The 14,036-nt window shown below is 42.3% G+C and overlaps 1 protein-coding gene across 1 annotated transcript in view; it reads right to left on the bottom strand.

The window, feature by feature from the left end:
• patj (PATJ crumbs cell polarity complex component) overlaps window positions 1-14,036 on the bottom strand; it is a 91,264-nt gene that overhangs the window by 69,913 nt on the left and 7,315 nt on the right. Inside the window, exons 7-14 of the mRNA XM_044043876.1 lie at window positions 7,251-7,379; window positions 5,291-5,560; window positions 4,772-4,874; window positions 4,060-4,148; window positions 3,802-3,928; window positions 1,582-1,707; window positions 951-1,012; window positions 122-178 (exon numbers count right to left, since the gene is read on the bottom strand). Of these exons, the coding sequence (XP_043899811.1) occupies window positions 122-178; window positions 951-1,012; window positions 1,582-1,707; window positions 3,802-3,928; window positions 4,060-4,148; window positions 4,772-4,874; window positions 5,291-5,560; window positions 7,251-7,379 (963 nt within the window). The remainder of the gene's footprint in view (window positions 1-121; window positions 179-950; window positions 1,013-1,581; window positions 1,708-3,801; window positions 3,929-4,059; window positions 4,149-4,771; window positions 4,875-5,290; window positions 5,561-7,250; window positions 7,380-14,036) is intronic.

The raw sequence follows: 14,036 nt of genomic DNA, 5'->3' as shown, positions 1-14,036 counted from the left end.
ATCCTCTTCAATTAGCTTTAAAGAGAAAGTAGTTTTGCATTTAAATGAAACCGAGTGTAACAGATATTTAGTTGCCTCTCATTGATCTGATTGAGCTAAAAGAAGAGAAAAAGCTTCACACCTTGGAGGATTTCTGCAGCTCTGCATCGTCTTCAATAACAGGATCCAGGTTCACTACCTGCAAAACACAGTAAGATTCATCTAATCTAATATAATATAAAGACTAAGATCCCTGGGATGTCTTTATCTTTACCCAAAGATAAAGTGATTTCAAAGACTTAGCTTTTGAACACATTATAGATAATTATTGCTGAAAATATTATGGAGTGAAAGTTAAACGGTTAACCCTGAGAACACAGAGCGTTTAGGCTGCTTTTTTAATATAGAAATATGCAAAATAGAATGTCTCAACCTAAAGACAATCTGATTAAAAAGTATATATAACTATATAAACACACCTGAGCAAAAACTACTCCTTTGAATTTGAGAAATGTGGAAATACGTCACATTCAAAGTTTGCTTGATTCGTTTTTCTGAACAAAAATAAAATAAAAACTTTTTTATTTTGTGAATTCTACACAATTATTTACTGATATAAAATGAATCATAACTTTGACTCCACAAAAAAACTGCATTTTTGTAAAACCTGAAGATGATGGAAGGATGAAGTGCATACACACGAGTAGCGAAATGAAGACATGACTCAATGAGAGGGTTTGTTATCAGGCAACGCTTAACGAAGAGCTGACCAGAGGTGGCGCTAGCACCGGTACAGATGCTGTTACTAACAGTACTGATACTGTACTGAGCGTTGGAGTGGTCACCCAGGACCAGGACCAGGACCAGGACTGAGAAAAAACACGTTTTAGTGCCTAAAATCATCATCACAATGAACAGACCTGACCAGTGATGGGCAATACAAATGTGTGTGTGTGTGTGTGTGACCTCACCAAGACTTGGTACGTTGGTCCCAGAGCCTGAGCCCATTTAGCCCTCAGTTCTGCCTCTGTAGCTGTGAACAGACAAAGAGACAGAGAGAGACAGACAGAAAAGACAGACAGAGAGAGACAAAAGACAAATCTCAGCAATCGACGTGGGCGCAACATTCCAGTCGTGGTCAGTGGTAGCTCAACAACCTCCATTCTATGATCGTACAAACACTGCTCCTCCCATTTGTTTCACACCTTGAAAGTAGGGTTTCATTTGTAAAGTATCACATTGAGCGATGTCATCGACTATTATTGTAAACAATGCCCAAGATACGTTTGCGTCCATGATTTTTTTTCCAATTCTCAACCAGAAAGCGGTCAACACGGAGGCTGTCATCACTTCCAGTTGTGACCTTTGCCCTGATATCAAGACTGGTTTCATTTCTTGTGTTTTCTTGACGAGACGCACCAGTGGAGCTCCTCCAGGTGAAAGACTGTGACCCCGCGACATGTAGTGTGATCCCACACGGACTTGAATGACTGGCTACAGAAACCTGCTTAAATGACACCTGCGCCTCCTCACGTCACACAGAATGAGCCGAGGTTCACAGCGCTTAACGCTCGTCAGGATCATATGAAGACGTGCGCTCACCTCTGGTTAGCTGTGCTGCAGCGGGGTATCCTGGTCCCAGCTTCATCACCGAGGAGTCAAACCCTGACGAGCGAGACTTCACCTCCAGTGATCTACGCAGGGACACGTGAGAGGGCTCCCTCTCCACTGACACGCGCACACACACACACACACACACACAGGAATGGACATAAATAAAATACAATATCAGCCACAACAATAAAACTAGATCTACACCTACTGATTATCTTTTGATCATTTTCTCAATGTTGTAATGATCTTGATAACGTGAATATGACGATGTTCTCAAATGTCTTGTTTTATCCACAAACCTAAATTAATCAAATATCTTTTTATTTGAAGATATCGATTCACAATATCCTTTATTTAAAATGTGTCATTTCCTGTTTCCAGTGAGCAAATCGGGAAATCAGCAGCAGTTCCCAGCCCAATTATTTGTTATATGGAGCAAAGTTACCCTAAAAAACTAAGAAAGCTTATTTTAGTTATTAAAAGGAGGAGTCAAACTGATAAAATCTAGCAAATGAATGAATTGATTAATTATGGATTCATCACTGCAGTCCCAAATCAAACAGCTAATTACATTAAAACAAGTCAGCAGTTGAATTGTTGCGGCTGATCTGTGCGAGTGTTTCCTAAATGGATTTTAAGACTGAATGAATAAAATGTGAACGTGTGTGTGGTTACCATTTCTTTGGTTGTTGGCTGGTTAATAATTGGTGAAATTGGTGGAATATTTGGACTCAGTCTTTGTGAAAATCGTGGTCATTTTAACTGCGAGTAAACAAAGTGAGGATGCTGGCAGCGTTGACCTCCTGGCTGATCATTACCTTTGCAGCTGAAGTATACTTTCCTGTCAGGATCATTATAACTCATCCTGACTCTCTGGAGATAAGAGTCACAGAAATGAGCAGAATATTACAAGTGAACTCAGCTGCTGTGCACGTCTCTGTGTTGTTGTTTTTTCCAGTTATGAAAGAAAAGACGTCTGGAGGAGATAAGAGTCCCACAGTCCTCCTCTGCCTGCTTTACAAACCACAGCTTCTCTCTGGTCTCCAAGATGACCAGCACAAAAAAATGACCCTGCACTGGGAGAATTAATCTCTCTGGACGCCGGTGAAAGCAGGAATCCCAGACTTTCTGCAGCGAGTTTGGGGCAAATTACACCAAGTTGTAAACAAATTTGTCATCTTAATCTGGGTGAGAGGACAGGCACGGAGGGGTTCAGACAAAAGCTGTGATAAGTTAAAAACAGTTAACTTCTCAAAGAAGAAGAACCCATGGATGAGTGGAAAGGGAAATGTGCTTGTAAGCGGAGGATTGCTGGTTCAAGTCCTGGGGTAGGTCCTGAGCAAGGTACACCTGAAACACCTGCTTACATTTTGATCCACTGAATCCAGACGACTTTCTGGATCTGTATAGAACTTTACCTGCTTATTGCTATTAGCATCGTACAAAAACAAGACAAAATTCATCCTGATCTGTTAAGATATACACATCTGAAGTTGTTTAATGGGACTGAGCCAACTTAACTTAAATTTGAAATTGATTCAAATCCAGTGAGATTTAACAGATTTTTTACAGTTTCACCCACTGAAAAATAATGGGATTTCTTGCCAAATTTCATGGGAACATACTTCAGATTGATCCGTCAAAAACTTTAGAAGTTTCAGAGAACAGACAAACTCACAGATAAAACCATGTCCATGAAAACATAAACTCCTTAGCAGAGATAATAAAATGTAATCATAAAATCAACAGAAAGTGACTTTAACCTCAGATATGTGGATATTTACACACAGTTAATGTCTGGGTGGTCAACGCTATATTACTACAGCACGTTTAAGGGAAACCAGGGTTGAACTAAGTGCTTTAAGACTAAGGTAAAACGTACAACAAGAGCCAGAGAGGCACGATATTTGCCTTTTTGCCGATCTATCAGGAGTGCTTAGAAAAGAGCATGCGTCGCTGCTCTACTGCGTCTCACTCCTACGGTGGAAGTCGCGCCCCAAATTCACGCAAGGTATCATGGGAGACAGGATTTAGGTGGAACCAGTCAATGATTCAGTCCCTGTTTTTAGTGACAGATTTCTTTTTCATCATTTTTGCCCCTTGAGGTAGCGAATACAAACCACACCACATCAAAAGAAATGGGGAATCTCAGAAGAATAATAATACGTCTGTCCCTCTCCCTGTCCTCCTGTCTGTCCATGTGTTTACCTTTATCCAGGGATCTCTCCACTCTGGGTTTCTTCCTGACCACAGTGAGAACCACAGTCTGACCCGTCTGCTTCATCACCTCCAGCACCTCGTGATTGGTCATACCGTGAAGACTGATGCCGTCCATCTGTTGAGACACGAGGACAGATAAAGACAGCAGGGGAAAGTAGTCACAGGGAGGTCAGGAGGTCACTCGGGTTGGGCTGTGATGTCTCCACATGACGATTTGTCATATTGTGGAGTAAAGTTTAGACTTACACCAATCAGACGGTCGTACACCCGGATGTTTCCGCTCTGATCCGCAGCACTTCCTGGAACCACGTGTTTTACAAACACACCCACTGCATCTGAGCGAGACAAGCGAGACAAGTGAGACACAGGGACAAAGGGACGCAGGGAAACATGGACACAGAGACACATGGACACAGGGACACATGGACACATGGACACATGGACACAGGGAAATATGGACATATGGAGCCAGGGACACAGGGACACATGGACACAGGGAAACATGGACATATAGAGCCAGGGACACAGGGACATTAAAAACAGCAGCAAAATAAGAAACAATATATTCTCCGTCATGATTTTGTTTTGCAAACTGAAAACTGTCCACATGTTATTTTCAAGGCTTGAACATTTTCTCACAGCCTGCTTAACAGTAAAAGTCTGGTTCTTTCACAATAAAAGCATCACAGCACTTTCACAATGAAGACAGGCATACTCTTTCACAGTAAAGGTCAGACATTCAATACGATGTAAAGTGAGACTGTTAAACTTGACGTTAGCATTAAATGTTAGTAACTTATTAATAGTTAATGTTGGCAGTGACCAGTCGCTGTAAACAAGCTGTTCCTGCCAACATGGCGGCGTGAGCAAGTGGCCCAATACTTTTGTTACAGCATATGTTTTTATTTTTAGTTTTAAATGAATGTCACGGTTTCCATGTTGTTTCGTCCACGCCCACCTTGGCTGGTCAGAGGATTGTAGCCAATGATGGAGATGCCCAGACTTTGTCCGTCCTTCTTTGTTAAAGGAACCTCGTGAATCTCATATCCCTCCAGGTTGGGCTGAAAAACACACATATATACAGTCCATATTATTCAGCACAGAATATATCACATCCTCAGCCAGAGGCATATGATGCACAAAGGACAAGTCAAACATAAATAATCTGTCTTTTCTACTACCATGTAGCGACTGCCTTTAGAACACACATTTAAATTCAGATGTACTTATCACTGCATGCACCCAACTGTGATGTCCATATTGTCACAGTACGGAAAGACATTTAAACCCCTTAAACTTTGTCAAAATCTTTTTTAACAAACAAGAAGAGTAAATTATTGTGATCTGACATCATCTAAATGTCCTCATGTGATTGGCTTCACTTCATATTTCTGTTCTTTTTTTCAGCAATACTCACTCACTCACTCACTCACTCACTCACTCACTCACTCACTCACTCACTCACTCACTCACTCACCGCCTTGCTGACCCGGCGTTGAGGGCCCACTCTGGGGGGTTGTTGGGGCAGGTCCGGAGGTCTGGGGGGTAAAGAGGAGACCGGTGCAGAGTCAGGAGGTGGTGGAGGTGGTGGACCCATTGACCTCTGACCTCGGAGATCCCTGGCAATCAGCATGTTCACATGACTGCCACATCCCTGCAGAACTCTGACAACCTGGTCGCTGGTGAGGCCGGTGGTGGGCGTCGCCCCGATGCGAAGGATGTGGTCACCTGTGCGGAGACGGCCGTCCTGATAAGAGGAGAAGAGACACTTAGAGAGACATCATGAGGGACAACAATAACCGTGTCTCCACCGCCGCTACACTAGGTGACCATAAGCCATGCTAGTTGTTAGCATGTCCTTGGCCATTTTATTATATTTGAAATAAGGCTGGAACTAACAATGATTTATCCATTAATATGTTATTTTCTTAATTAATCAATTACTTGTTTGTGCCATAAAATGTCAACATTGTGCTGTTTTGATTCAATTTCAATGATTTCTTTGTTATACGGAGCAAAGAAACCAGAAAATGTTCACATTAACCACCTGAAAAATCTAAATTGCTGACGATTCATTTAGTAATCGATTAATAATCAATTTTAACTCTAAAATCTAAAATTATTTAAGCTGATGGAGGATAAAACTGGTCTCTCTTGTCATTCCAACAAATGTAATGGCCTAAATTTCACCATGTTTTTGTCGCTGTTGAATTATTTCCGGGTTTAAACGATGGTGGAAAACTCGGGTCTGACTTAACGTACACATGCAGAAGTAATTTGACTCCTTATCGCATTATTTTTTGAGAAACTCCATTCAGAAGACATATTAAAAGTCCAGTTTTAGCCAGACGAACAGAATCGTATGTATGATTTATTAATTCACTAATGATACGTTTAAAATTCTGTCTTTAAACTATAGATGTATTTGTTTTAAGGTATTGATTTATTTAGTCTAATGTCATCTAAAACCAGTCAAACCAATAAATGAACACATTCTGTTGACTATTCAACACAAACAAACGCATTACTACATTAGAGGTCATTTGTATGACAAGCAAATAAGGGAGGGACGGTGACAAATAAAAGGCTTCAGTGTCTAAATCTGTTGATCTGAGGCTTCAAAAGCTCCAGAGTGTTTTATTGGAACAAAGTGAGAGGAAAGTGGTTAAAAAAGCTCTGTGTCAGAGCTGTTTTCCTGCTGCAGAGGAATTTATCATGTCCAATTTATCTAATTGACCCGATTAATCCTGCAGCAAAGCGATAATTCCTCCTCTAGTTTTCCTGCTGCCGCCTGCTCTGACGTACTGCTTGTGTGTTAATGCTTATATACGCAGGAAACATCCAACAGGACCTGACCTCTGCGTCCACACCTCATGTTGACAGATTGGCTGCTAAGATGAGCTGATACTTCGTCTTGAAGTGCCTTGCTCAAGGGTTCCAGACACTTCATTTCCCTTCCCCAAGCAGAAAATGATGCAAATGGTGAAAATTGCTGATATTTTGAAAGTATTTCAGATGAAAACAGATTTATTTCCTCCCAAGAAGCCATTAGATCCAGTTAATTTCTCTAAAAATCTACTGGATGAGCTGTAAATACCTGCACGTGATTTTTAAAGTGACAAATAATCAGTGCAGACTGTGCTGTGCAGAAATCAGCATTGAGACACTGTCGCTCTCACTGATAACAAGGAAATACAACTGCTCACTCTCCCACACCAAAGCCCATAGAGAAAAAAGAGCATTTTTAGATTGTGGGGAAACAGCAGCTGGAGGTCTACTGCTGCCTTATTTGGTCACTTTGTTTCACTTAAAATGGACTTCAAACACTAAACCCTCACAAATAACAAATCCGAAGGTAGTGTTAGAGGAAGCAGTAGATGAATTACTCCTGCGTGCTGTGATGTAAAATCACTGGTTTTCAGTGCAGCGTCTCTTACCCGGTCAGCCACACTGTTGGCGAGGAGCGTCCTGACCACCACCCCGCTCGTCTTCCCTCCGACGATGCCGAAGCCCAGACCAGAGCCGTCGTTCACCAGCTCGATCTCCTCCACGTGACCCCACTGATCCTGCAGCACAGCACAGGCGAGCAAAGACAGAAAATCATGGCTATTGTGGGGGAAAAAGAATAATAAATAGAACAGGGGCTGCAACAAGTTAGTATGGAAGAAAAAATTAAGTGATACTAAAAATATCCTCAAAGTCATTTTTATCTCTTCATTTTGACTTTTTTATCTCATTTATACTTACTATATTGTATTAATACTATATATGTATTTCTGTGATTTATGCGTCTTAAATATGAATGTGTTCTTGTTTCTTTACTTTTCTGTGACAGAGTACATTTGGTTTTGTGGAAACATCAATCACTGCTGATCAACACTTTCTGACATTCCATGGACCAACAGAATGAATTGATTAGCAATTAGGGAACAAAGTAAAGTGCTGCCCTAGGTCACAAAATTGTGGAAATTATCAAAAATAAAGATTGCTTTTTAAAGATATCATTTATGAGTTAAGGATATTTACGTGTTTCACACTGTAGTGCCTGACATATCTTAATCTGTGAAAGAACAGCCATTATTGTGAATGATTCAATTAATAGAAAAAATATCAGATTACAGAGAATAAGAGTGAAAATAATCATGCAATCAGTCTGTCGATATTCTTGATTAATTGAATAATTGTTTGGTCCATAAAATGTCATAAAGTGTTAGTTGGTGTTTCTCAAACCTCAAAATTATTCAGTTTTAATGATTTCTTTATTATGTGAAGCAAAGAAACCAGGAAATATTCACATTTAAGAAGCTTAAAACAGCAAACATTTATAAAAGTGTGCTGGATTCTCTGGTCATGTATGTGCAGGTCGGCGCTGAGCAAACGGGCGTAATGTTTAATGAAATGTTACACTTTACAGCTGGCTATCTGTCCTGAGGTGAAAGGTCATTAAAGTGAACCTCAGCAGGTAATTACCAGCTGAGAGCATTTCCTACACTTTGATAGGAGCTGCTGATCAATAGGAGGCAGCAACACACACACACACACACACACACACACACACAGGTTTGCAAAGCTGTCCTTCTCAGGACTCTGCAGCAGAGCTAAGTTTACATGGACACAAGTAAACAGAATAAAAATATCACTTCATGTAAACACGTCAGTCTGAAAACTCTGAGTTCATAATGACGTCCTGGTTTAGTGTCTGATCCACGGAAACGTGACGCATTTCTGTTTTTCATTCAAAAAAAAGAATAATGAACAGACGCAGACGAGGAGGACAATGAGACGGCCAGAGGACAGAGAGGGGACGAGCAGACATGTGAAGCTTCTGACTGACAGACAGACAGACTGAACGAGTGACTTCCATTCATTTAAACAAAACTTTATCCTTCACCTGAACCACTTAAAGGTCAAGATCATTGTTTACTGTATTGATTAAAATCCTCTTCACACTCCGACTGTAACCTATTAAAAATGTCAGTCACCTGTGGAACGGACAGGTCTGTAAAAACACCATCCAATCACACATTCATTGGATCGTGATGCATCACTCAACGCCAGAGCTTATTCAACGAGACATGAGACGGTCGCAGCAACGCTATGACAGAAACGGTCGCAAACAGAAGCTGTTTTTTGGGAAAGCTACTGCCGAGAAAAAGGCTGATTCAGAGCGAACATCTGTGTTTTCTCAACGCCCAGACACAGCTGCAAAGTTTGTCTGTTTCTACAGGACAAGTATCCACAAAAGTGAGTGTCACCAAAAAGTACCGGAAGTTACCGATGCTGCGCAGTGTTCGTGAATACGTGTTCCTGTGCTCTGGAGACGTAGACGTCTGAAGAAATGGGTTTGGACTTTTTGAATTCCAGGATCTCCAGCCCTAACTTTAATGTCTAACCCTAACTTGAACCTAACACAATGCAGATGTGAAATTAGAATCCCGGGTTCTGGTCCTGGGAAGGTCAGTGTTTGTGCTGGAAAAGTTTCTAAAGAGGCAGCAAATACAAGAAGACACACTCACACACAGACAGTCTTTATGAAGTGAGTGTAATCAGAGGTGGCACTGGTCTCTTATTACAGCAGTGATCTGATAGAGGAGGCCTTCTTCAGCCTAATGAAACTAACCTCCTCCTCCTCCTCCTCCTCCTCCTCCTCCTCCTCCTCGGCTGATACCAGGACTCTGACTGTAGGAACCTGATAAAGTCAGCTCACAGTGAACGTGCTGAATAATCCACTCCCCCCAATAGAAGTTCACTTCCTCCCTGCCACTGCTGACGCTGGGTTAAGGTGAATGTGAGACTCTGCGGCTGCACACCCATCACACGCGCGGAGAAACGCATTTTGTGGTGAAAAATGTTGAGGCGGCTACATCAAGGCCACATCAAAGATCGATACTGAAGTGGAATAAGTTCCAGCTCGGCATGTTTGATCGGCTCGCCGCACACTTTACAGCAACATCAACTTATTATGGATGAGGTGCGATTCATCTTGCCGGTTCACTTTGACCTCTGCACAGTCGGGATGATTGGTTGAGTCTGAGGCTGTGGCTTCAGCTCCGAGATTCCTGCCTGTGAAACGAAGTCAGCTCCAGAGGAAGCAGAGACAAAGGAGCCGAGATTTCCTTTTTGGAGGCTGTAAATATGCAGCGTCTTTGACATCTGGTATCGTCTAAAAGGTTCCTGGCTGCAGGTGACGCCTGCATCTTTAGGTCATAAAGCCGCCCTTGCAGGGTAAATATATTCAGCCGTACACAAGAGCAGCAGGAGCTGTACTTGTGTTGGAAATCTCTGTAATGTATGTTTAATGTGGGTTAGGAGCGTTGGGCATATTATTCATTATTAATAAATACATTTGCATAGTTATGGCTGCAGCGTGTTTGAACAGCATAAGACAAAGTGCCCAATAAAGTTCTGAAACAGTGGATCTGCAGCATCAGTGTCCCCACCATTTTCTCAATGCAGGAGAGTTACTTGTGTTTTGAAACTTCAGTGACTACAAACACAGGCGTCCATTCTTTTAGGCGAGTCTTTCACAAGGTGGATTTAACGCAGAGTAGCAGTGCCACGATCTCGACCTTAGCAAGCAAAGGTGGAATCGGGGATTTAACCACACCCCTAGCCATTGCAGCACCGCCTCCTGCAAGCCAGAAGCTGCTGCCAACTTACAGTAACCACGGCTACTGCTGATTTGGGCGACACATTCTCTGAAATCACCACTGTGGAAATATTTTGCGCTGATGACATGAAAACCACGGTGTGTAAACAGGTTAGGGTTAAATCGGATCAAAGACTTAGAGAATTGTGACACCCCTAACGCATAGTATGTCATTTCTGCCACTAGGGGTCGCTCTCTCTCTCTCTCTCTCTCTCTCTCTCTCTCTCTCACATGAAGACAATAACAAAAGACTGAATTTGAGGAGGTGGGATCATGAGCTGAAGCTCATTTCCAGATTAAGTGACTGATCCTCTTGACGTTTTCCCCCAAAGTTAAGTTGCATTTCAGCTTTTTTGTGCTGCATCTGCGACACAATGACTGGCTTCCGTCAGTGCCTGAGGTCGTCTTACTTCAGTTGATCAAACTTAGTCTTCATATTGAGGAATCACACTCTCTCTTCAGTGCATAAGTGCATTTTCTCAGGTGTGACTCTGAGTTTTCTGACCTGTGATTTACCGTCGACGTCACACCTGCACGGACCCCAGTCATGACTCAAGAGTTTAAAATGTCACAATGTCCAAGAGGAGAGAAAAGTTCTGCCAACGTTTTCCTGTTCATTTGTGTTTACGTTGGTTTTTAAAGGCCCCTTCAGGTTTGTTTTAATTGGACAATCTGTTGTGTTTTTGTTTGTCTTTAAACCTCTTCCCTTTCTGCTTTTCCCTCATTTTTTAAGAGAGCCATAAATCCAGCGTGTCCCTTCGCTGACAAGCTGTCCTAATCGATGGTGGGATAATATTCACTAAAGAGACTGAAGCTGTAAAATCATATGTGATATCTGACCGGCTGATTTATGCTCGTCTTTATGAGACACTTTACAGTGATGACTTCTCCGTCGGCGTCCGAGCTTCCGTGCCAGGACAACACTTCAGGTCAGAGTCGTCTGAATGTGCCCAGCAGATGAGTCTTGGCTTCGGGAGACAGATAGTTAGCCAGGCTGGTCCAGCAAACGGCAATAAAATCCCATCCAGAGTTGTGTTTTCCGTGCCCTCGGCTCCATTAAACGTGGCCTCAATAGAAACGGGACATGAATAAAACAAAAGCGGCAGGACCGGAGGCCTGGTATGCAGGACGTGGCCCTGATCCAACGAGCCGGGGGTGGTGAGGAGGAGGAGGAGGAGGGTAACAAATAAGAGGGACAGTGTAATTCTGTGTGATAATGACCCAACAATAGAGCAGGGCAGAATCATTATGGCTGCAGCTAACCTGTGATCCTCTGCTCTCATTAACAGTCCAGACCCACTCCTGTTTGTCAACACCTTGGTTTTCTAACTGAAATACCTCCGTCTGCTTTTCCATCTCCATAATGGCCCAGGCAAATATGGAACTGCCACTTTAATGACACTGAAAGTTTTTGCAGTAGCTTTAAGTCGGGGCAGGACAATTAATCTGGCTGATATTTACCATTATTTAATAACCTGCATTGGTCGATTACTATTTATTCATTTTTTTCAAGAAACTTGTAAAGGTCGATGAGTCACTACAGCTGCAACTAATGATTATTATTTTCATAATCCATGAATCTGTTGATTGTTTTGGTATAAAGTGTCAGAAAATGTCTATCAGTGTTTCCAAAACCTCAAAATGTCTTGTTTTTGTCCACAAACCAAAATGATTCAGATTTAATCATTTGCTCGAAAACTTGCTTTAATTATTAAAGGCGAAATAGACCGGAAGCTCCAATTAACGCTGCTTTTGTGTGTGTATCTGCGTCATTACCTCGTTTATGAAACCGTAAAGTTTCAGAACAAACAGTTCAGCCACTGCTGAGAAAATAGGGTTTTAATTGTTTTCCTGGACGAAAGGCACTTCCGTTTGCTGATGATGTCATCGGTAAACCTCACCACTCCTCTCACCACCGTAGCTCCTCCTGGTCAGGGCACATGCGGTTCAACCGCACATTCAACCACAGAAGAAGAAGAACTACTCTCGTTGTAGCTGCTGAGATGCAGAGCATCCACCGTGCCAGAGACGGAGCTGCGTATCTGAGAGCTGACGTGCTAATTACGTCACTCATGGCTGTGGAGGGAGCCTGTGAGCAACCTGGAGGTAATCTAATATTGTTACATCACATTAGAATCCAAATACTCCAATACCCACAATGCTTAGCCAGGGAAAACACTGGTGTACATTTTATGCCTCATCTACCATCTTTTAGATGAAGTTAAGTCACGACAGTTTGAGTCTGTGCAGCCAGACTTGCGATGATGTCATTGACTCATCGTCTCTGTCCCCGCCTTCCCCGTGCTCGCCGCTCCCTCCCTCCTCCCACGCTGCCGCTCTTCAGCGACTCCGCCGTCCTGTCGACATTCATCGATCGCGCCTCCTGTCTGACTTAAATACATATTGTCAGGAGCGATGCTGCAAGTAGAGCACTAACTTGATTTCCTATAGGTCTTAAGGTCATAAAAATCACCCGAGTCAATGTCAGCAGACTTACAGCTCGTCATAAACAGGAGGTCTCACTCTGATACAGAAGAGTGGCCTCAATGTGACCTCCAGTTATGATTGACGCCCTCTCTGCAATGCTTGTTTTGAGTGACAGCTAAGCTGCTGGGTGATGATTAAGGTGTGTGTGTGTGCGTGTAAACTGATATTAGAGAGATCTAGGATCAGGCATTTAAATATTTCCACACTGAGCTACAACTCAAAAACACGTCCTAACTCGACTTCACACATTTTTACAAAATTAGAAAAGTCTGTGGCTGTGAGCCTCACCTCATAAACTCCAAGGCCTTTTAAGTAAATGATATCTAAATAATATGTTTACCACTTTATCTCACCATTATACAGCCTTTTTTTTTTACCTGGTAATAGAATTATTTGAAGCTGCTTCCTCTCCAGCACCAAACTCAACTGAGAATATCATCGTTTTAAGCTCATGGGGACAGGAGAGCTGCAGGTCCACTGTAGTTTGAGTCACTTGGGTAATTCCAAACTACTGATTTCAAATACTGAAGTCACACAATAACACATTTGAACTCAGTAATAGAGGCAGCAGTGGAACAACAACTCCTGTGCGCCTTGATTTAAAATCACTGATTTTCTCTATGGACTTTGGTGCGGGAGAATAATCCTTAAACCAAGAGACACAAACTTCAGGCTGTCAAAGCAGCGAGATAAGGTAACATTAACTTCACATAGTGCAGATTTGATTAGGTGAGGTGAGTTTTGCTTGCGTCCATGCTGGCAGCCACCTCATACAATCATCATCCAGGTCCCTGTCCTTTGTTTACTTGGTGTTTTCGTCCTAACCTGGCAGCTAAAACAAGTGGAAACCACTTTATTTCATGGTCCACATTTATTTTGCGGTTTCTACCAAACAACACACACTAAAACTTTAGTGCCAGCCGTACAGCGCCCATCTGGAGTTATACAGCGTGTTTTCTTCCAGATAAAAGGATGCGCTGCTGGCACAGCTGAGTAAGAAAACTGTCTCCATGACAACAAATACACGCGTCACTGATCAGACACAAAAGCATGAGTCTTTATCTCAATAAACATATCCGAAGATGAA

Source organism: Solea senegalensis, linkage group LG14, assembly GCF_019176455.1.
Source record: "Solea senegalensis isolate Sse05_10M linkage group LG14, IFAPA_SoseM_1, whole genome shotgun sequence".
NCBI classification, from domain to species: domain Eukaryota; kingdom Metazoa; phylum Chordata; class Actinopteri; order Pleuronectiformes; family Soleidae; genus Solea; species Solea senegalensis.
The sequence above is the reverse complement of the archived record's forward strand: the minus strand, read 5'-3'. Positions and strand labels throughout refer to the sequence as shown.